Source organism: Cuculus canorus, chromosome 15, assembly GCF_017976375.1.
Source record: "Cuculus canorus isolate bCucCan1 chromosome 15, bCucCan1.pri, whole genome shotgun sequence".
Lineage (NCBI taxonomy): Eukaryota > Metazoa > Chordata > Aves > Cuculiformes > Cuculidae > Cuculus > Cuculus canorus.
The window spans coordinates 1,047,877-1,070,938 of NC_071415.1; the positions used below are offsets into that span (position 1 = coordinate 1,047,877).

Here is a 23,062-nt window from a genome sequence, read left to right on the forward strand (position 1 = left end):
TTCCAAGGAAGTGAAACTGGGAATTCACTTTGTTTTCTCAAAGCCCACTATCCCACTTGCTCTCCTTCGCTTTGCTCCCAGCCCTTCCCGAAGCAAACAACCATCCGTCTTTCAGCAAAGGTGGATTATTTCCACAGGTGCCGTGGCTGTGATTGCTTACACAGCCAAAATGAAGGATTTGAAGTTATATTATTACAGATAAATTAGATGCATGAAGAGATGCGCTGAAATTAATCCCTGGATCTGTGATTTCATTTGTTCCAGAATGGCGTTCTTTCTGGAGGAGGTGATGACTTGCACCAAGCGTCTCCTGGAGGTGATATCTGGCTGGCTGCCTCGACATTTCTTTGGTGCAATCCTGGTTTCTCTCCCAGCTCTTGCAGTTTTTTCACACTTCACCTCTGATTTTGAAACAAATATACACGTAAGTTGTCGGACTCTATTTCATAAGCTGACGGTTTGGATCTAACGAAGCTTGTTGCTTGCCTGCTGTCTTCCTTCACCTCCCTCGCACTTTACATCTGTTTGATACAGATCCCTTGGAGGGACAGGGATTTTGCGTGTGATGAAATGCCGAGCTTGGAAGTAAATACAGTCACTTGCTTATTTGAGAACTCTCATACAAACGAGGAGAGGAATACCTCTAAATGCCTCCCTGCGTGCATACTTTTTTTTTCCTTTGACCAAACCCTTGTGCAGATGTTTGTTCTGGCTGATGCAAGTGGTGTATCTCAGGCTTTTCATTGCGTTCATCCTGGATTTAGAATCGTAGAGAATCATAGAATAGTTTGAGTTGGAAGGGACCTCGAAGCCCATCCAGTTCCACCCCTGCCATGGGCAGGGACACCTCCCACTGGATCAGGGGCTCCAAGCACCATCCAACCTGGCCTTGAACACCTCCAGGGATGGGGCAGCCACAACTTCCCTGGGGAACCTGTTCCAGGGCCTCCCCACTCTCATCATGAAGAAATTCCTCCAATTCTATTGATTTAGAGTTTCTCATCAGAGATGCTGTGTGCACTTAAAAACACGGTGTGCATGTCAGTGCATCTCAGTAGCAAGAACAATATTAGCAATGGATGGTTTTTTCTTGCAGGGTCAGATGAAGAAGCTCAAAGGAGAGGGCTCACAGTACACAGAAATGCCCTGCAGGGGCAGTGGGAATGGTTAAAAGAATGTAAGAGCTGTGACGGAAAGAAATGAGCATGTTTAGCCCAGCTACAGAAAGATCCACAGGGGATTTGGTGTCTCCTTTGCTAAAAACGTTAAGAAGGGGGGAGTAAGGAGTTAAATATTGAGGATGGGGAAGAATGGTTTAATTTAAAGGCTGATTGGTGATAAAATCAGTGCTTAAAATCTGATGGTGAATCTAAAGGTTTGAAACCGGAGGTAAAAGTTTGTTTCTCTGCAAGTATGTCTTGGTAGCACAGCGTACGATCCTGCCTTCCTAGGATCTTCAGGGTATTCTGTTGTGCAAATCTGTCACTGTTTCAGGGCCCGGGGCATAGGTAACGACCAGATCCTCTTCATTTTTCCTACAACAGCTTCTTCCTGGGCATTGGAAGGGTTTGTTCCATGGGAACATGTGGATCAGACATTTTTTGGTCCTTCTGATTTAAAAATATCTTATTCCATAGTTGTCAGAGTCACAGAACGTATTTGATATTCTGTCACATCCCATGTTTGAAATCGTTCTGCAGCTTTTACCTCTTTTGAATTTTCGTTAACTATTTTTAAGCTGTAATTTTTTTTCCCCAGTTGGTCCTCCTACCTCATGACTACTGATCTATTAATTGTAAAAAACAATTACACCAAAGGGGGTGAAACCTTCAAACCTGCCAACTGATTTTTATAGCATCCCATTCATCACTACCCTTGATCATCAATCCAAACGTTTAAAAATAATATTGATAGAACCATTTTATTAGTATATTCTGGGTCCCTGTTCAGACCAGGTTGTCAAAGTGCTCCAGGCAGCAGCAGTCAGGTGGTGGTGTTTATCACCAAACTAAGAATGAACTTTGCTTTCTTTCCTCTTGCAGGTCCTCCAGAGTCGTGGGGCGGTTGGCTCACTCTCCAAGAGATGTCCCAACTCATCTTGTGCTCAATGTTTCAGCAGTCACGGAGCTCTAGCAAATGGAGCCAATCTATAGAGGGTCAGGTAAGTGTCATATTTTACTATGACATGGTTTTGCAAAGTTTTTTTTTATTCATAGCATTTTATACCTTCCCTGAATATAAAATAATTAAAATGAAAATTAACAAAAACAACAATAACAAAAAAAAAAACTTTCCAAAGCCATGCATACATAGTAAAGCACAGCGCTTCCTGACCCTCTATAAGCTGGCTTCATGCTGGGGCATCACTTGGAGTGAGAACCAGTGCTCTGCCACTTTAGGAGACCTGAAACAGGGGGGAAAATAGTAAGTTTAAATCATGAGGTTTTTTATGGACGATTCTGAAATTCCTTTTATCCATTTTTTGAGTCATTTAAAGAAACAACAACTGTGCTTGTGGTTTAAAAATGGTAAATTATGCAAGGTGTTTCTCCCATACGCTGTGTCTACTTCTGCATCGCGTGCTTATTTGTTATACTACAGTATTGGTGATCTGCAGTATCTGCTCTTCAGCTGTAAAGGAGATCTAAAATGAGAGAGGGAGAGAATGATCGTTTGATACTGTAAAATACAGTATATAGCTAAAAGAGAACTCCATAATGCCCTTGTGGAGTCTCTGTTTTAGCTTGGATGGCCATGAGTATTCCTGATAAACCCAAAATCTGTGCATCAACTTGGGGGGTTTGACCACTGTATCTCAGGGAAATGAAGACATTCTGGGCACTGTCTCCATCCCGCCATTCCTTCTCTTTCTCCGGAACAGATGTAGAAAGGGAAGGACTTTTGAGATGGGGCATTTGGAGCACAAAATCTAAAATTGTCTTTTCAAATCAGGACAAATGTTACCAAGCATCAGCTGGCAGTGACTGATACCTGCCTTTTGTTATCCAAATAGATTTTTTTTCCTTATTTGAATTCACCTGCTGCTGGCCAGATAATGTCCTCTAAGTAAGATTTTTAAAGGTAGGCAGCTCGGTGCAGTTTTCCAGTGTGAATGTGTTCTACGTTTTCAATGCAGTGGATTACAGGGTCTAAAACCCCAGCAAATGGGGGGAGGTTACCATCAATGTTTACCTTTTTTACCTTTTCTTGTTTCTTTTTTTTTATTTGAATAAGAAGAGGCACTGAGCTTTTTGGAAAGGTAAGCTTGAAGATGTTGAAAGTTACTGAAATAACAGTTGTGTAAAGCAGTAACACAAACCTCCATTTAGGGAAAAATTGGGACCGACTACCTGTGCTAAAGGTTTTCTTGCTGTTTGAAGGGCAGAACTCCTTCTCCAAGCGCTATCTCCTGGTGCAGACACTGTAAGGGACAGCTTGCTGTCCATATAAAACAAGATCAGACCCTTCTCTTTCATATGCCCCATCCCTGGAGGTGTTCCAGGCCAGGTTGGATGGGGCTTTGGTTGCCCTGATCCAGTGGGAGGTGTCCCTGCCTGTGGCAGGGGTTGGAACTGGATGGGGTTTAAGGTCCCTTCCAACCCAAGCTAGTCTATGATTCTATATCACACGTTCTTTAATTTGCACAGGCGTTTCTGTGCGGAAGGGCTCCAGTCGGCAGGCAGAAGCTAACGTGCGCTCTCTCTCTCTGTTGCAGTACACCATGTTTATGTGTTGTGCGATTCTGATCACCATTGTGCAGTACTGTAACTTCTGCCAGCTTAGCTCCTGGATGAGATCTCTGCTGGCCACCGTAGTAGGAGCAGTGCTGCTCATTCTGCTCTACGTCTCCTTGTGTCCAGACAGGTGAGCATCACCCCTTAGCGCTCATGGACCGTGTTTGAGATGAACACCTTTGGTTTCTCCACCAGTGAAGTGAGGATTTAGTGTGTGGGATTTTACTATCTGCATCTCAAATTGAATAATTTTTTTTTTTTTAAGGATTTCAGGACAATATCTGTGATCTGCTTTGAAATGACTCTCTGGCCTCGATTGATGTGTTTCTAGGGGACGCTTATCAGACCTGTAGAATTGCCTCTCACCATTTGTTTGAAACTCTGTTTTATTAAGAAATTTCTGAGGCTTTTGGTGGTGCCAGAGAGCCCAATTGTTCCTCCACACCCCTCTGGATGTTTTTTGCCCTTACAAACCATGTATCTTTCTTCCTTGAGGAGTTCTCCACTGTGGCAAGCCTGCACTTAGGTTTAATAGGATTCTGATACCCTGTTTCCTTTTGCACTTCCCTGCCTTTTCAGAGGACATTGCAAGGCAGTAACCGGGGGAATGAAATTAATGTGGTTTCTGTGCAATAACCTTAAGATTTCTCAGTTTGGCCTTTGATAACCCATTTTCCCCACAGGAGAACTTGTTTGCAATATTCTCCTTCTATTTCCTTGTCAAGAGAGTCCTTCCAGCCATCCACTCCTATTGTCAAAAGATTATAATGAACTTGCAGTTCTCAGTGGCTGAAGAAATACCCTGGCCTTTGGCACTCTCCCCTTAGCCTGGACTTTGCAAGGATTGCTTATACTAGATTGTTCTAGTTGCTATCAAAAGCCCTTCTTCTTACCCTTCTTCACCTTACCTTGCTGAATCACATGCTGAAAAACATGAAAAAATCCCAAACAAACCAAAAAGAGTTTGCAGATACATGTTTTGCGTATTTAGCTTTTAATCCCCTCTTTAAGTATCTTCAGCGGTGTCTGTTCATCTTGATCTAATTTATATAAACAAAGACGAGGAGAATAAAAGTCACCCGGTAACATCTGTTCACATCTGTAATTTGCAAGTGGATTGTAGGAAGAAAATTTTTCCTTGGAAAAAGTAATTTGAAACTAGAGTCAGTTGAGAAATGGCTTCTAGATTGTATTAGACTAAACAAAAATCCCTTCCTTGTCTCTGCAGAGCACTGAGGCAAGGAGTGCAGGACAATGCTTTCTAGCTTCCGTGGAGGGCTGTAGTGTAGTTTTTGGACACACCTCCGCTTTCTTGTTCTTAGTTTGTCCCTTTGGTTTTACAGCTCGAGCTTACCTAGCATCGTCTCTCCTCCAGCACATGAAGTCACCCTCTCCGAGTAAGAAAGCTGACTTTCCGCCTGTTGGCTTTTTCACTTGTAGCAGTGATGCTTTCACTATCTGACCACCGGCTTCACTGAGAAGTCAGCCCTAGGTTTGGTTTCTCAGGGTAGTTGGTGAAGAGCAAAGCTTCGATGCTATCTCTTGACTCCCCAAGCATGCTCCCACGTCTGTGTGGAGCTACCGTGGCATAAGCAGATGCTGGTTCATGGCAGCCTTTTAAAATAGCGTAATAAAATCTATTTCTAGTGCCAAAAGTCTTCATACAAAGGCAGGCAGAGCCAAAGCATGGAAAAGGGCCCGTAGTGATTGATGTGCCCGTGAGCGATGGCCTGAACAGACCTCTCTGCTCTGTGTCGAAGGCGTTTTGTCGCTGAAGAAAGTCAGAAGGTCTGGTGCCATAATTGTAACTCCTGATTCCTTATTCAAAACCAATATTTTAGAACAAATTATATGTGTGATTGCTAAAGCGGCTTGTGCATAAGCTCGGTACTAAGACTTTGGGTACAAAACTTGGGTTTTTCCCTGTACTTCAATGTTTTTAAGGGACTGGGACAGGCTGCTCCCAAGCAGAGAGGAGACCTCGCTGGTATCTCAGTTCATAACATCAGCTTTTGCTGACTACTGAAGGGATAGTGTGAATGTTAAAGGAACATTCTCTTAAGAAATTTTGCTGAAGACAGCATATTTTCACCTGTGGTTTCAATCCCAGTGACCGTGAATGGGCGAAGTACAGAAATCATGAAATATGTTGTTATTTCAACTTTTAAAAATGCATATTTAAAGCGATAGACAGAGCTGTTCAGCTGCAGAGCTGAAAAACTGATCTATAGAATCAATCATGAACAAAAAGAATACAGGTTGAAGTAGTGAGACTCAACTTTTATTTGTTTATAGTAACTTTTTGGCCTTCTTTTATCGTTAGTCTGGGTAATATTTTTGTCACAGTGGTTATTGCAGCTTTGCGTGCATCACAGGCAGATTCATTCTCTAGATTGCTTTACTTCTTCTTCCAAAAGTAACTAATCCTGAGAGCTGTGATGCTTGAGAGAAATTGTGATGCAGGTAAACGCAAAACTCACTTGATCTTCTCACTTATTTTCTGCAATGGCATTTTTCAAAAATAGGCTCTATATTTCTTGGGGCTTTTTTTATCGTTCAGGGGGGTTGATGTTCAGTTTTTTGAGTTTTAAAAACCTTTTTATTGTGTGGTCAGATGAGATACCAGCATAACTGGGTGTCAGAGTTCTGAAATTGCTTTTTCATGTTTCCAAGGTAAGATTGGATTGTTTAACAGTTACTCATTCCAGGCGTCAGCTTGGCTGCGTTATCATCAGTTATCCTTTAGAGGCGTTTGCACCTCTCTGTGGGACTGTAGTTGCTTCTTCCAAGCAAAAAATGCAGATAAGTCACATTCAAATGAAGTTTATCTGAATAATAAAGCGTGCAACGCACTTATTGGTCTGACAGTCTGCAGAACAGAAAAGGTTAAACTCCTAACTGGGATTCTGGCAGAGTGCTTTAACTTCCCCTCTGATATCAATGCTTTTTTATTTCAGCTCCATGGAAACTTTTCACCTAGAGTTGGCACAGAACTTCAGGTAAGCTATGTATGAAATTACCATCTTTATGTTTAGGAATGGAAACGTTTTCACTCAATTATACGTCGCAAAACTTTGCAACCGCAATAATACACATGGGAATTCAATATATTGGTTCAGCAGGTGTGTTTAAGCTCCTTGTGTACGTCATTTCCTTTACTAAGGACTTGGGTGTGACCAAAAACCATCAGAGAGCTGATGCTGCAGTTGCCAAGTTGTGTAATGCTACTTTCTTTCTAAATTTGATTTCTAGGAAATAGAACTATGGGAGAACTGTATAAAATAGCATCAATTTTTCTGGTAGTAGCAGCTTTTCAAGTGTCATCTGTATATCACGAGCTATTTATTTGATGTGCACCGTTCAGAAGTGCGCTGAGTTGGATGCTATCCACAGCTGTCTAGGTGAGAATCCCAGGTGGGAGAGGAGCTTCAGCTGAAAAAGCTGGCTGTGAAACCGGTTGCCTTCTCTGGGATGAAGGGAGATGTGGAGGCACCGACCGTCTGGGTGCTGTCTGCCACCCTGCGCTCGCTTAGGCAGAACAGCAACTCATATCCCTGACAGCAAACGAGGTTTTAGCCCCCAGGCTTTTAAACATACAAACAGAAATCTTTTCCTGGATTATTAATAGCCCCTTATAAACCACTCCCCCCCTTATAGACCCTGGAATGGGTCCAGAGGAGGCTACAAAGATGATCTGAGGGCTGGAGCACCTCCCATCCAAGGACAGGCTGAGAGAGTTGGGGTTGTTCAGCCTGGAGAAGAGAAGGCTCCGAGGAGACCTTTAAAGAGACCTTCCAGTACCTGAAGGGCTCCAGGAAAGCTGGAGAGGGGCTGTTCACAAAGGTTTGTGGTGATAGGACGAGGGGCAATGGGTATAGACTGGAGAGGGGCAGATTTAGACAGGACATAAGGAAGAATTTCTTCACCATGAGGGTGGGGAGGCCCTGGCCCAGGTTGCCCAGAGCAGTGGTGGCTGCCCCATCCCTGGAGGGGTTCAAGGCCAGGTTGGATGGGGCTTGGAGCCCCTGATCCAGTGGGAGGTGTTCCTGCCTATGGCAGGGGGTGGAACTGGATGGGCTTTAAAGTCCTTTCCAACCCAAACTATTCTATGATTCTATGATTATATGATTTGATGAAATAACCACGTTAAAGAGTCACTCTGATTATTTTGGTGTTGAATTTCTTATGTATTTACTGCAAGTTTTGTTTAAAGTGTTTTTTATTGCTGTTTGGCATTAGAAAAGTATGTGCTGATTAGAAATTTGGGATAATACTGCGGTGATGTTGCATTGAATTGAACTAATGACCCTGTGAATATTTGACTCAGTAATTCATCCGAACAAATGTGTATTCCAGAGCGTGGTGTTTTTCCTGGGAGTGTGCATCAAATCAAAACTACTTAAAAAATGTCATCACATGAATGCTATGTTAGCGTAGAAAACATGTGGATTTTAGGAAAGGAGAGATGGTAACTGTGCCTTAATGTTAGATATTTATTCCCCAAGAAGTCAGCACTTACTACAGTGTTGGATGTTATTGGTTTGTTTGGTTTTTCACGTGGATTTTTCTTTTTGAATGGCTTCGATTCATGAAAGACGACTTCATTTTCACACAGAATTCCAGTTTACTCCATCCAGAATGGAAAGTTAAGGCCAAAAGAACAGGGGGAACCTGACTTTGCTGATGAGGCAGTGTACGAAATATTTGAGCACATAAATGACTGGAAGTAATGGCTTAGTATTAGCCTGTGATTGCCTCCTCGATGGCTTGTTATTAGCTTGTGAAAGCACCGAACCTTTTGTGTTGTTCAGAATGACAAATGTATTGCCCAGCGCTGACAAGAGCTCAGCCGGCTCCTGACCAGCTGCTAATCACTAATAAATAATTCATTCTGTCTTAAAAAACTGATAAACCAGTGTCCTGTTCTACGACGAGTTCTACATCACCATTTATTAGAAACTTGGCCAAAAATTAGATATCAAGCATTGTTCACATGGAAATAATTTTCTTCCATAAATATACCCTAAAACTTCTAACCCAGAGCAAATAAAGGTAGAAGTGGGTAAGGGACCAAACAGTGCAGATGTTGTGAACAGGCATGGAGCACGCTCTGCCTGCTTTGTAAATCCTGGCTGGTGAGTTAAATCCCAAATAAGGCCACGACCAAAGCGTCTGGCCCTTCAAACGTTTTGAAACTTGATTTTTAAGCTGTTTCTGATGAGATCCACTGGATCTGAAGCTGCCCAAACTTGTAACTTGACACACTTCTGTGTGGTGGTGGTTAGAGCAGAGTACATCCTCTTTTGCTTCTATCGTTCGCTTGCAAGAGAACTCAACTTCTCTTTCCAGGGCGCTCGTAATGTGCATTATCAAATACCACAGCTCTAGAGTTCTGTGCAGAATTCCCCCTTTCTCCTGGCAATGGACTCTTTAAAAAGTTAAAACTCCTTTATCCTAACAAACTTTTTCTGCTGTTCCTTTTTCACTCAAATAAAAAAATAGGTTCCTTGCTCACCCTAGTCAGCACAAAAGCTTTTCCTGTGTTCTAAGAGGGCCAAACAAACTTATTTTGCATGCCTTTAATGAGATTATTCCCTTTTCTTGATCAAGAATTGAGGTAATTATAGAGATACTGGTAATGGTGGCGAAGCCTCAGCACGGAGCTCGTCTCTGGACTGTCCACGCTGTTCTAAACTAATCAAAATATGGAACTTGCCTTGTTTTCCAGCCACACCAGTTCTTAAGCCCAAAAGAGATACAACCATAACCCTTGTGTTTTAAGCAGAAAATATTTCTTGTATTCACTCATGTCTTTTCTCAAGGTGTAGGGAGTGTCATTTCCAGTGTGGAACTGCTCGGAGGAGCAGCACAAGGCCATTGAGGTGGAAGGCTAAAATCGCTTGATAGTGGCAGGGGTTTCTAAAGATCCGCTCTATGTTCTTCATCGAAAGCAGCTGTTTGATTTTCCTTATCTGCACTGTCCCACCAGTGCGTTCTTTTTTAGGATTTAGCAGGCACGCACCCTATGTAAATATAGCAAGATATCCCAATCCAAACATAGCTCACTGGCTTACACGCGAAATGGCTTTCCAGAAATCTTTCTAAGCGGGAAGCCATTATCTTTATGATTTGTGATGGAGCCAAAGGAGATTTTGTCTCCTGAGCTCTCACTCATTCCATATTCAACACACAGATGAAGATGCCAAGTTAATAGTTAGGTGTCTGTGCCAGGAAGCACTTCACCACTTTGAGTTAAAGGAACGTTGTCGGCTTAAGATTTCAATTGGAATGAAAAAAAATTAGTATTCTGGTGCAGCACCTCATAAAAAATGGAGCTTAAAAAGATTCAGAGGGGCTGATCCTGTCTGTTATAGGTGTGTGTTTTAATTCTTATTCTAAAGGAGAGCTTAGGTCATCGTTGCTTACTGACTCTGTGAGATGATATAAAGTCCTGTAGGTCCTGTAGCATGGTCACTGCAACGTGCAGAAACTTGGTTTCCTAAGGAGGAAGATGTAATTGCTCCCTTCTTCAGGTTGGCATCGTGGTTTTTTGCACTAACGCTTGTAGCGCTCGCGTCGTGACCAGAAATGCCTGCTCGGGAAAAGATACTGCACCTTCTTTTCTGAGATACTAACCCATTACTTTATTAATGAAATCAGGTCAGCTTACAAGTGAGTCACTCATCTTGCACGCAGATCTCTGAGGTTGTACGCCCACGTGGGAAACAAGGTCAGGCCAGCTCTGGAGGAGATGATTGAGAGCTCGCAGATGCCAGTGCTGCGGGAGTGCTGAATGGGAGGCGGAAGGTTGTTCTCCAAAGGCAGATCTTGCCTTCAACGCAAGCCGCTGTGTGTAACGTAAAATTAGTGGTGTGTAGTTCATGTAAGAGGAATTAAAGTACTTTGAGGAGCATTTTGTACAATAAACCGTAAATAAAAAGCCTTTAATGACTTAAACATCCCTGCCATGGGGATTTATTTGCTGTTAGGGCAGGTTACCTGGCTCAAACTCGTCTTCCCAAAGGAGCAGTGTGTCATTGCTCCGATCGTCTAGCAGGTCTCTTCCCACAAGATAACGGAAAATAATGAACTGTTCTGAAAACAATCTGAATCGTGCTCCTTAACCAAGGAGCTGATTCATTCCTCACTTTCTCCAGCCTTATTCTCCCCTCATTTTGTTTGATAAGCCATTCAGAGAGGCTTTTCTGCTGTCTGCAGAACAGGTAGCAAGGATGGTATTTTAGGAATTGTTACCATTCCAGTCACTAATAACTTAGCCTTTGTCTTAGTCTCTGGCTTGACTTCCTAGGGAGAGAATGAACACGTTCATAACAGAGGTTCTGTTGAGAAAAGTAGCTGTAAGGGAGGCAGGAAGGAGCCTTTAGTAGAGCTGTGCACCAGCAGTTGCAGGAACAGGATTAGGGTTTTTTAATATCAAACCAATAACGTGAATATACCCTCACTTCTCCTTGGCAGAGGTGTATTTAGGGTTGAGAACAAAGGGAGTGATTTCCAACATAATATGCAGTCTTAGCTCTGATCTGAAATTCAACCTGTGAGCTCCCTATTGTGAATATTTTGCTTAGGGGGAGCTTTTTCTCCTACAGGCCAGCAGTGGTAAAAGCTGATGGATACAAACAAAGATCATAGCACATAGGAATGCTTTCAGAGTTTGTGCACGTTCATCTGTTTCACAACTGGGCGGGTTTTGCCTCATCTCGCTTCTTTGTCAGTCAAATATCTGAGAAAGAACATTCCAAAAAAGAAACTGGGTCCATAATATAGCTCAATCGCTAAAGTGTCTGCTTTGATTTCAGAAGTGGAAGTGTATCGTCCATGGACACAAAGAGTTACATTGAACTTAGAAATACAGAAACAAATGTAGTTGTACCTTCTTGAGCTGTTGCTGAGTTGTGCTTCGAATTGTAATCTCTTTTGCTAACGTACCTCCGTAAGAGAAATACAGATGTCTAGGTACGGATTGCCTTTTCTTCCGGGGAGAAAGGTTGATATGATGCTTTCTTGTATCAAACCATCTCTTAACTTGAGAAACTTCAGCATGTGTCTGTTCTTATCAAATCTTGAGCTTTGGCATCATTTTATGGAAATATAGCAGTTAAGTGATTCCAGAAATCACTGCATGCCAGTCTGTCTGGGTTCTGCCTTAGCTTCCAGGATCCTATAGGTGCTGTCTTCTCAGATGAGGTTGGTGTCTTTGCACCTCTTTGGAAAGCCGAAATTGTAGACTGCAGATGTCTTCTTGCTAAGGGCGGTTTGGCACTGGAAGCATCCTCCATCGGTGCTTCATGATGTGCCCAGACAGCCGACGAATTGTCAAAAGGCTTTGGAACACTGCTCGATGTATGTCAGACAGGACTTTTTTTAATCTTGGCACTTCAAGAAACTTTCTGTCTCCACCGTAAAAAGCCTCAGTGGTTCTAACTTACAAAAGAATTCAACCCAGAGCTCCACATTCTCTGTCTTCACACAGGAGACATGCAGTTACAGAGTCACAGAATGGTTGGGGTTGGAAGGAGCCTCTAGAGATCATCTGGTCCAACCACCCTGCTAAACCACCCAGGTTCGCCTACAGCAGGTCCCACAGGAACATGGCTGAGCGGGTTTTGAATATCATAGAATCATAGAATAGTTGGGTTGGAAGGGACCTTAAAGCCCATCCAGTTCCAACCCCCCTGCCACAGGCAGTGCCACCTCCCACTGGATCAGCCTCCCAAGGCCCATCCAACCTGGCCTTGAACACCTCCAGGGATGGGGCAGCACAACTTCCCTGGGCAACCTGGTCTGTGAAGTGTCTTGTACAGGGTTATCTTCTGCCAACATCTTTGTGTATGAACGTTAAAGGCGCACTGCAGGGGTTGCTGGTTTTGATGAGGAGACAAGGGAGGAACACTAGCACTATGCAAAGCAGATGTTTCTGAATATTGGAGGGAGTACAAAAGAAGATAAATTCCACAAAACTACCAACCTCCCTGTACAGATACACACACGCACGCGTAAATCTGAACATATGCACGCACACAGGTGTTATTAAGTATTTTTATAAGGTATTTTACATGTTACATATTTTAGTTATATATTTAGATATAATGGTAACTCTTTCCTTGGTGAAGTCCTTAAAATACGACTACGATAAAGGCTGGGTAATTTCTATGTTGCTGAATCTGATGATGCCCCTTAAGAAAGTACTCAATGAGTTGAAGAGTGAAATTAATTCTGTAGCATGCTTAACAACAGCTAAAATTATCAAAGCCTATTCTATAATTTAGTATGTAATGTACGTTTCCTACACTTTTGTCTAAAAAGGATTTCTCACTACAGAGCCACAATGGTAGTGCCCTAACTCGTATTTTAAATGCACCTTTTGTGTTCTTCCTTTTCTTCTTCTTCCAGCTCCAGAAAAAGCCCATGCAACAGTTCGATGCCGCGTGACATGAATAGGCCGGCAGACCTTATCGGTCAGGAAGTAATTTTGGTTTCCTTCCTTCTGCTCCTTCTGGTCTGGTTTCTGAATCGAGAGTTTGAGGTCAGTTACCGCCTCCACTACCATGGAGATGTGGAGGCTGATCTTCATCGCACCAAAATTCAGAGCATGAGGGATCAAGCTGACTGGTTGCTGAGGAACATTATTCCGTACCACGTGGCTGAGCAGTTGAAGGTCTCCCAGAGCTATTCCAAAAACCACGACAGCGGTGGGGTGATCTTTGCGAGTATTGTGAATTTCAGCGAGTTCTATGAAGAGAATTATGAGGGAGGCAAAGAGTGTTACCGAGTCCTGAACGAACTGATTGGGGATTTCGATGAGCTGCTGAGCAAACCGCACTACAGCAGCATAGAGAAAATCAAAACCATCGGGGCAACCTACATGGCTGCCTCGGGACTGAACACCTCGCAGTGTCAGGACAACAACCATCCCCACGGACATTTGCAGACCCTTTTTGAATTTGCCAAAGAAATGATGCGAGTGGTGGATGACTTCAACAACAACATGCTGTGGTTCAATTTTAAACTGAGGATTGGCTTTAACCACGGCCCCCTCACTGCTGGGGTCATCGGCACCACCAAGCTCTTGTATGACATTTGGGGGGACACTGTGAACATTGCGAGCAGAATGGACACCACCGGCGTCGAGTGTCGCATACAGGTGAGTGAGGAGAGCTACCGCATCCTAAACAAGATGGGGTATGACTTTGACTATAGGGGGACAGTCAATGTGAAGGGGAAAGGTCAGATGAAGACCTACCTTTATCCAAAATGCATGGACAATGGGATCGTGCCACATCACCAGTTGTCTATATCTCCAGACATTCGGGTTCAAGTGGATGGCAGCATTGGGCGATCTCCAACGGATGAGATTGCCAACCTGGTGCCTTCTGTACAGAATTCTGATAAGATAGCCCATGGCACAGATAACTCAGAAACCAAGGACATCCTTCCTTCCACCAAGAAGCTTCAGAAAGACGCGGTGAGAGCAGAGGAGAGGTGCAGATTTGGCAAAGCCGCGGAGAAGACTGACTGTGAGGAAGCGGGAACTGAGGAGGTCGATGAACTGACAAAGCTAAATGTCTCTAAGAGTGTATGATGCACTGTCAGAGTTGCATGAAGTGCTCTGTCAATAGAAACACACAGACATTTGCAATTGGCAGTTTTCTTTTTCAAGAGAGACCTTCTCAACACCTGGGCTGTACGTTTGTTTTCATTTCAGCGCCTGACGCTGTGTGGATCACAGCTCTTCAGGGCTTGTATTCATCCATCTCTCTCCTCCATGCCCCAAACCACATCCCAAGCTCCCCAGCTCCCTGTGCAACCATCTTACAGCTGAGTAGAGGATATTAAGTGCCTTCAGATATACTCCATTGGACTCCCTGTCAAGGTACAGAGGCCCCAAGTGAAATCATAGCTTTGGGTATTTATCTAATTTTAAAGAAAAGAAAAGCTGTGGTTATATCATTTTTATTGTTGTTTCTCACAAAACACTTTTTTTGGCTAATGCAACTCCTTGGGTTTTTTATATCTCTCTGAACAATGTTTTACTGTTATCAGACCTTTTGTATGTAAACACACAGACAAATGTGCATGTATCTACCATATGAGACTGACATAAAGTGCCAGTAACGTACCACAAAAGAATGTCTTGGCGAGGAGATGACACAATTTGACTTTGTGTTGGGCTGGAAGAGGAGTACTGCAGTGGCTCAACATTTACTTAGAATAGGCTGAACAACTGCTGTAGTTTTATTCTCCTTTACCAATGCTTTCTTCAACCTTAATGTGCCATTGTGTGCTTTGGATACACTTCTTTCCCGTATAGCCAATGAGTTACTGATCTGTGGGAATGGAATAAGGGTTCGGACTTCACCAGCTCTCAGGACAGGTTTCCAGACGCAGATGAGTGACCACGCGAGTGTTACAATTCAGGTCTTACAAGTCTAAAGCAGTTCCGTGTTACTCCGTACCCTAGCTGAGTTTGCGAAGGTAGGTGAAGTTGGTATCTCTAAGCTGGTCTGATTTGAGAGAGAGAGAGAGAGAGAGAAAAGCAAAATAAACGTTTTGGGAATGCCTTTATTTATTTATTTATTTTATTCCTGTTTTTATTTTGTTCAGGGGGTTTTGTGTGCATGCACGGAAGGGACCAGGAGAGATGAATTGTTATTTGGTTTACTAAGAGTAATCAGATGGTATTTCAGCCTCTTCGAACTACCAACCACTGTGAGGATGTTACCTAGGCAATACTTGTTTCAAAGCTGGTGAAACTTCTGAAGCCACCAAACGCAATTTGAGCACCCCAGCTTCCCTCTGTACCCAATCAATGGTGCTGCACAATGTTCTTCAGGATTTTTTTTCCCCTACACTGTGCTTTTGCAGCAGGGAATAGAACAGCATGCTGAGAACATGCCGCTGTGCCGCTGAGAGCAGGAATAGGGAAAAATGTCCTTTCTAGTAATAGAAGCACAATAATTTCACAGTCCTGCAGATGACTCTGTGCGGGTCCCGGGGACAGGAGACCTGCGGGAGCCCAGGAACTTGCTTGCACAGGGGGACCTGCAGGATGGGGGCCTTAGACTACACTAGTTTGCCCTCTGCATGCTTCCATCGCCATTCACTTACATCTGATGCCCTGCTTTGGGTAATATTAATTATTCAACTATTCCACTTCCACGAACTCCTTGTGACACCAAATAAAATGGAAGAATTGTTATGCCCCAAATAAATTCATTAGTCAGGGGAGAGCTGGTGGATGCAGTGCTGTGCTGGCTGCGTGTTGGTGTGGGCTTCCATTCTTTCTTTCCTTCTGGACTGAGGTCAGAACATGTTGATACTTCTTTTTACTCCCAGTGTGATTTTTGACGTTTTGGTAATAAATCTGTACTTTGTGAAGCTCCCATTCAGCTGTTTGAGACCCACCTACACTCCACGGTCAGCACCGAGCCCTTGAAGCCTTTGACAAACGTCAGTCCATGAGATTTCTGGATCTCAGTGAGTTAACAAGACTCTGCACAAGGTTCTCACAAAAAAGCTGCTGTTTATGCATATCTAAATGGTGTTTGGTATGAAAGCTATTTACAGGTTATCGTACAGCACACAAAAAAGCAGGAGATGCTCATCCCCTGTCACCCATGATGTGACCTGGTCAGAGGCTATTCCTGACAAGCAACAATATGAAGTTTTTATCCGTGCGCGGTTTTACAGCAGCCTTCCTTCTCTGTAGATTAAAACTCATCCCCTTCTACCCTCCTCTCCTCCTAGTGGGTTGCACTCCCGACTTTCAGGTAGTATAACTCTGCAAATACCTCTTGCATCTGAAGAATGTATTCTTGAAACCATTCTTAGGGTTCTCGTTTCAGTTAAGTGTGTGTCAGTATTTCTTTTCTTGCAGTAGAGGAGTTATTGTGGTCCAGAAATGTTTACACGCCTTCTAGTGTTATATCGGAGTCTCAAAGTCTCCCTTTCTCTTCTCCCCGTATTATAGACTGATTTTCTCTCTCATTGATCAGCTGTGTGCAATGGCAGAGTTCAGTCGAGACGCGCCGGCTTCCCTCTTGCGTGAAATGCTACACAATCACTAAACCTCCACCAGCAACAGCCCTGCGCCGCGTGAGAGGTTTGCACCCTGTGGTTAAACCTGCAAGGAGATGGTGCTGGAGGAGGGCCCCGCGCCCAGAGCACCTTTCTTTGCGTTAATCGAGCAATGCAGAATACAAAAGCCTCATCCTCCAGCCCATACAGTAAATAACACTCCTGTGCTGTCGTGATGTGGTGCTGCGGGTGTAGTGTTGGGTTTCTGGTAACATTAGAATACCAAAAAAAAAAATACCAGGGTCTTTTCTTCATTGGCACTCAGCAAATAAAGTGAAGAGAGAAGTATTAGTGGACTATGAAATCGCGGGCTGTTGTCTGCTTGGGGACCTGCAGACCTTACTCTGCCTTAACTCTGAGGCTGAGTCGTGGGAGGTTGAGTAGCTGGTGGTGCCTGTGTTTGCTTATTGCCCCCAGGACAGCAGCAAGCACGCAGCAACTACAACTGCAAGCCTCCTTTTGGAAGGTTTAAATCTTCTCTTTGATAGAGCATAGTAAGGAATTAAGAAGCTAAGCTGTAAATGTGTGGTTTGGCTGATGAGGTCTTCCCAGGCACAAGGAGCTAGGAGAGAGTTTATTTTCTGTTGTAAATCAGTGGAAGCTGAACCTTTACGCCTTCTCTTTGTACCCTTGAAAAGATGTCCCAGTACTGGCAAAAATGATCCTGGAGGCGTTTTTAATGGTATTGTGCAGCTCCTCTCTGCAGCTGTGACACGTGTGCGCTTGCAGGAGGCCGTGAGCAAAGTTCGTTTCATTAACATATCTTTTGTGCTCGTTCTGTCAGTGCCAGCACCATTCCAACACCGCGTAGAAGTTGCAGAGCTGGCCAGGTACCTGCAAGAATGCTCGTGCAGTTCCATGCTTCCTATTTACAGAGGGTTCAAATAGTGATTTTAAAACTACCTGGGGCAGGGGTGAAAGATTGCTGAACGTTCACTAGTGCCGTGTTGCCTTCTGCCACGGTTCACTCGCAGGAGCCGCTCTGGAGCGTTGGAGTAATGAGGAACATGTTGAATATTTACTGCGGTGATGTCTTGATCTGCTGCTAACACATAAAAATGCTTGATTTTCTCCCAGCCGCGTCTGCGAGACAGATTTCTCATTCAAAAACAAGTAAATGGCATTCCTGTTGATTTACTTGCTGGCATTTGACTTTGAAAGAACAGATTTGCCTGTTATTTCCCAGGATGGGAGGTTGTTCTCCTTTGCTGGAGGTAGCGGGAGGTTTGCGGCTCCTGTGTGTCCAAACGCAGTACAGGAGGGTTGTTAAGATGACACAATGAGGGGGGAGAGGGTGGAATCCCCAAGGACTTTACAAAAAAAAAGAGTATTTGGATATTCTCACTTCAGGGCGTCAGAAAGGAGGCACCCGAAGCAAAAACGAAAGGAGCTACACGACAAACACTGTGCCCATTCCAGCATTTAGCTAAGGAAGAGCCTGTTGTTGATTAAAGAGCCAGGCTCTTAGGGTTTCTTGCATTCGAAAATCGCTAATTCTAACCCGCTTTTGAAACTTTAATTCTGAATACAACAAAAACGCATTGCAAGAGAGCTGTTATTAACTTCATGTCTTTGTTTTGCAACATCACCTGATGTTGAGAGCACCTGGGGTTGGATATAAAGGATCAGCTGTTTAACTGTGCAGCTTTTGGGGTGGCGAGTGTGCCGGATTTAAAGACTGTGTCTCTTTTCTCCTTTCTTCCCTGCTTTTGTATTGTTTGCTCGGTCTGGATGGGATGTGGAAATGGTTCTTACCTCCCTACTCCTCGCCTTCAGCACTGCTCAGCGAGGTTTGAACCCTGTTGCTGCCTGGTCTCGCCTTTGGATGCTGCTGTCACTGCTGTTTGATTCTGTTTTCTGATGTTCAGGGGAAGAGTGCGTTTGCTTTGGTATCTCGGTCCATTTGCCCAATCACAGCTGCGGCTTTCTGCTTGTGTTGATGTTAAGCTGTTTGACAGAAGATGCAGAAGAGCAGCAGGCACCTCCCAGTGGTTATTGAACAATTCTGTGAAAAAATACATTTTTCATCATACCAAAAGTGGGGGAAAAAAAAAGGTTTCATTGCCCTGAATAACAGGGTAAGAAATAAACTTCAGTGTTTAATGTCAGTGTTGGGATTCACTGAAGCAGCAGTCCTGTGTTAGTTAAATATTACAAAACTGCTAAAAATGCAGTCATAATTTATTGATGTGACTTTCCAAAATGCTAAGGATGTTGCAGGGGTGGTTTGATTCTAAATATGGAATAATTTACCTGTGGAGCAGTTGAGGTGGAGGTGCAGGGATCCCCCAGCGCCACGGCGCTTCCACCTCTGTGCCCAGCAGCTGCGCAAACCCTGCTGGGGTCTCGAGGTGATACAGACACTTGGTATGTGGAACTGTATGTGGAACGCCAGTCCGGACAGGAAAGTCGTTTATTCTATTTTTTTTTTCCTTTTGAGTTCCCTATACAGGCTATATCAGTCCTTGTTTTGATTTCTAAGGGAGCAACATCGATGGGGAAACCCCTGAAGTGGTGTTGGTTGTTGCTGAGAGTATCCTGCCCTGCCGGCAGTGGCAAAGTTCTGCAGCGCACTCTAAAACAGGTGGGAATGATAACATTTACACAGCAATTCCTGCAGACACTGCAGTTGTTCAGCGTTTAGTTTGGGTGGTGCAACGGTCTGAAGGTTTTTCTGTCAAGAGCTGTGAAACTATAGACCATTTTTGGAGTATTGTCTCCAGTTCTGGAATCCTCAACATAAGAAGGAGATGGAGTTGTTGGAACGGATCCAGAAGAGGCTACAAGGTGATCCAAGGGCTGGAGCACCTCCCATGAGGACAGGCTGAGAGAGTTGGGGCTGTTCAGCCTGGAGAAGAGAAGGTTCCGAGGAGATCTTATAGTGACCTTCCGGTACCCGAAGGGGCTACAGGAAAGCTGGAGAGGGGCTGTTCACAAAGGCGTGTGGTGATAGGACGAGGGGCAATGGGGATAAACTGGAGAGGGGCAGATTTAGACTGGACATAAGGAGGAATTTCTTCATGATGAGAGTGGGGAGGCCCTGGCCCAGGCTGCCCAGGGAAATTGTGTCTGCCCCATCCCTGGAGGTGTTCCAGGCCAGGTTGGATGGGCCTTGGGCAGCCTGAGCCAGTGGGAGGTGTCCCTGCCCATGGCAGGGGGGTTGGAACTGAATGATCTTTAAGGTCCCTTCCAACCCAAACCATTCTATGATTTTCTGCTAAAATATACCAGAACTGCAAGGGAATCCAGAGTGGTGGAAGAGTGCGATCTGCGGAAACGCTGTGGGACACAGTGCAGTGATGGGGGTTTGGCTCGCTGGGCAAACGTATGTGATGCTCTGCACAGTACCGTGTGCTTCCAGGTCTGAAATCAGTGAGAAAAGGAGGAGGTGAACATGAAACAAGGATTGTTTTGTAAATCTGCTATAACGCCACACTCTGAACTCTGTCCGGAGTGATGGGAAGGAGTTTTGTCAGTGAAAATGGAACACCAGGAGCATGTTGTGGAGCTTCTTGTCTCTGTTTTTTTAGGGCTCGTTTGAAATGAAAAGAGGTTCAAGTAGAAAATAAAATAAGAGTGAAAACATATTGTGTCTTAACAGCAATTCAGTTTGAGTGGTGCCATGGGGAGACGTTCTGAGGTCCTTTATAGATATCAGGTAAAGCTCTGGTAGGAAAGAAAAAGAATCATAGAATGGTTTGGGTTGGAAGGGACCTTAAAGATCATCCAGTGCCAACCCCCTGCCATGGGCAGGGACACCTCCCACCGGAAGAGCGCAAGTGGTCTCTATAAAAGCTTTCTCAAGTCTTTATCAGGCGAACTGAACTTCAGACGAGTGGCTGGGCTATGCGGTGAGTGTGGCAGCGTTTGCTCCTCACCGTCGAGAGTCAGCATTAGCTTTTGAGAAAGAAGATTACTTTGGTTAAATTAGAACAGTAGAAGTAATTCGAAGCTTTTTCTCCTTGGTGCTTTATTCTAACTGCTAACCATTTGCTCTCCTACCCGAGCCGCCCGCAGGCTGGCGAGGAGCAGGAGGCAGGCGCCCGGCGTTTCCTCGCACACCCCTCCAGACGCAATACGTTTAACACCATTTTCAGCAGCTGTTCCGCAGGCGCGTCTCCAAGTTGGGAATTGGTGTCGAGGAAGCAGTCGGTCATGTTTTACACTGCTGGAAAGGCCCCGAGGCTGCTGCGTTGGCTTCTCGTGCCGTAGCCTTTACGTGGTTGGTCCTGTTCTCTCCCTGTTTTCTGGCTCACTGCAGCAGCACGTATTTTAATGTCCAGAAGCGGCAGCGTTCACTGAATCTGAAGAGCTGCAGAGAAGGTCAGGGCTGGGAACGGCTACTTAGATGAGTTTCAGCTCTAACCGGTGCTGCTCTAACCAGTTTGTCATCAGCAATGAGCAGGAATGTGCAGTGGAAGTCAGAGCTGAGCACCCCCACAGGTGACAGCTGCCATCACCGCCGCTCGCACACCCCTTATTTCAGCATTGATTCTCAATCCTGCATCAGATGAGTCAAAACAAAGCAACTTTCTTGAGCTTTTCCTTCTTTTCTCCATTAATCACTGATGTCTTTGCTTGGTTCTAACTTAATGCATTGCCTAACCATTAGTTTGGAATTGAAAGAGAGGTTTGTATTTAGTTGTTGTTGAAAGCTCTAAGTTCAGGGAGAACGCAGTACGTGCTACATCTGCGGGTCTGTCCAGAGGGAAAATGCCATTTCAGTGTCTTTGAAACTTTGCCTTTATTCAAGTGAGACCAGAACTCCATTTGTGGTTTGTTCCTAGTATGAGCAGGGTATCCACCGTGCCCCTGCCCCTGGAAACTTGTCCAAAGGAGGGGTTTGCTCTATTGCAGTGGTCTGCTCTACATCGCTGCCTGAACCAGGATTTGGCCACTGTGCGGGTACTGGCACAGTCCCATCGGCTCCATCAGACATTTCTCTTAATGTCTCAGAAGTCCACTGTTGCCATAACCTTCCCCAGTTTTATTTCTTACTTCTAGAGGCCATATGAGATATCTATCCATCTATCTATCTATCTATCTATCCATCTATCCATCTATCTATCCATCCATCTATCCATCTATCTATCTATCCATCTATCTATCTATCTATCTATCTATCTATCTATCTATCTATCTATCTATCTATCTATCGAGACAGAGACTTGTTACACCCTACTACAAGTACAGCTTTAAACTTCCAAAGTAATAAACTCTCTAAAGCCAAGAGCCTTAACAACTCCAACCATCTGCTGAAAGACAAAACACCGTTTTGCGTTTGTGCTGAGTATTTGGGAGTTTTTTCTGCTCGATGGCGGGTGTCTCCTGTTTGTGAGGAGGCAGCAGCAGTATCCAAAGATGAGAAGGACCTTGGCCACCCTCACTGAATTACCCAGAAACAGGTAGACACGCTCTCCCCTTGTGCTCTCAGGAAGGTCACCTCGTGGCCCAGGGCTGATGTGATGGCGTTATATATTGCATTGCTCAGAAAAAAAAAGACTTCTTTACATCAAACAGTATTTTTAACATTATAAAAAGCTGTCTTTGCTGGTGGCGAGGTCCGGATACCTCCTTTCCTACTCCAGGGTCTTTTGGTCTTGCGGCGTTGAGGGAGAGAAGGCAGGGATGTAGATGGTGGGAAGGCCAAGTGAGTTGGGAAGGAGCTGGATGTCTCTCTACTGAGAGACACAGCTGAGGAGCCGCTGTGCCGGCCCCGCTCCGCTGGCGAGGCTCTGAGGGAACGGCTCACAGTCGGATGCCTTTGTCTTGCTCCTGGCCAGTTGGCTTCGTTTCGTGTTTTCGTGAGGGCAGATTTCATCTGGTTATTAAACCACGCACTGGAGCTCGCGGCACTGCTGTCTGACGGGACTGGGCTGGGGTTGGGTTTGGTTCAGTCCAGTTTCGGTTGTACCTACACATGGCCCTGGGTGAGCGATCGCTGGGTGTAAATCGCTGCTGATTGCAAACAGCCGGTGAGAAACCTTTGAGACACTCCGGTCATGGTTGGCTCTGGTTTACGGCGGCGCTGTCAGCCGGGCAGAGCCAAACCCTCTGCTTCCCTGGCAGCCCTGCGGGCCCCTGGCCATCCCATCCCCAGCTTTCTGTACCCGCGGCCTCGACAGCATCACCCAGGGCTCCAGCACCACCCGGCCTTGCTAAGCACACGTGGAGACGTACAGAAAGCATTCATTTAGAACATCATTAAAATGCTCTTGAATTATGAATTGACA

General features: G+C 44.6%; 1 protein-coding gene across 6 annotated transcripts in view; it reads left to right on the top strand.

The window, feature by feature from the left end:
* The window catches only part of ADCY9 (adenylate cyclase 9), a 107,457-nt gene that overhangs the window by 73,152 nt on the left and 11,243 nt on the right, over nt 1-23,062 (top strand). For 2 of the 6 annotated variants that reach the window (XR_008452364.1, XR_008452363.1), the window contains exons 7-10: nt 265-424; nt 3,716-3,864; nt 6,692-6,733; nt 13,146-14,625. Coding sequence is in view for 2 of the 6 variants with exons in the window: in XM_009570976.2 (XP_009569271.2) it covers nt 265-424; nt 3,716-3,864; nt 6,692-6,733; nt 13,146-14,334 (1,540 nt within the window). In the remaining 4 variants the exon portion in view is untranslated. Of the gene's footprint in view, nt 1-264; nt 425-3,715; nt 3,865-6,691; nt 6,734-13,145; nt 21,905-23,062 lie in introns of those variants that run through there. The other 4 variants (XR_008452362.1, XR_008452361.1, XM_009570976.2 and 1 more) reach the window with 2 other exon arrangements.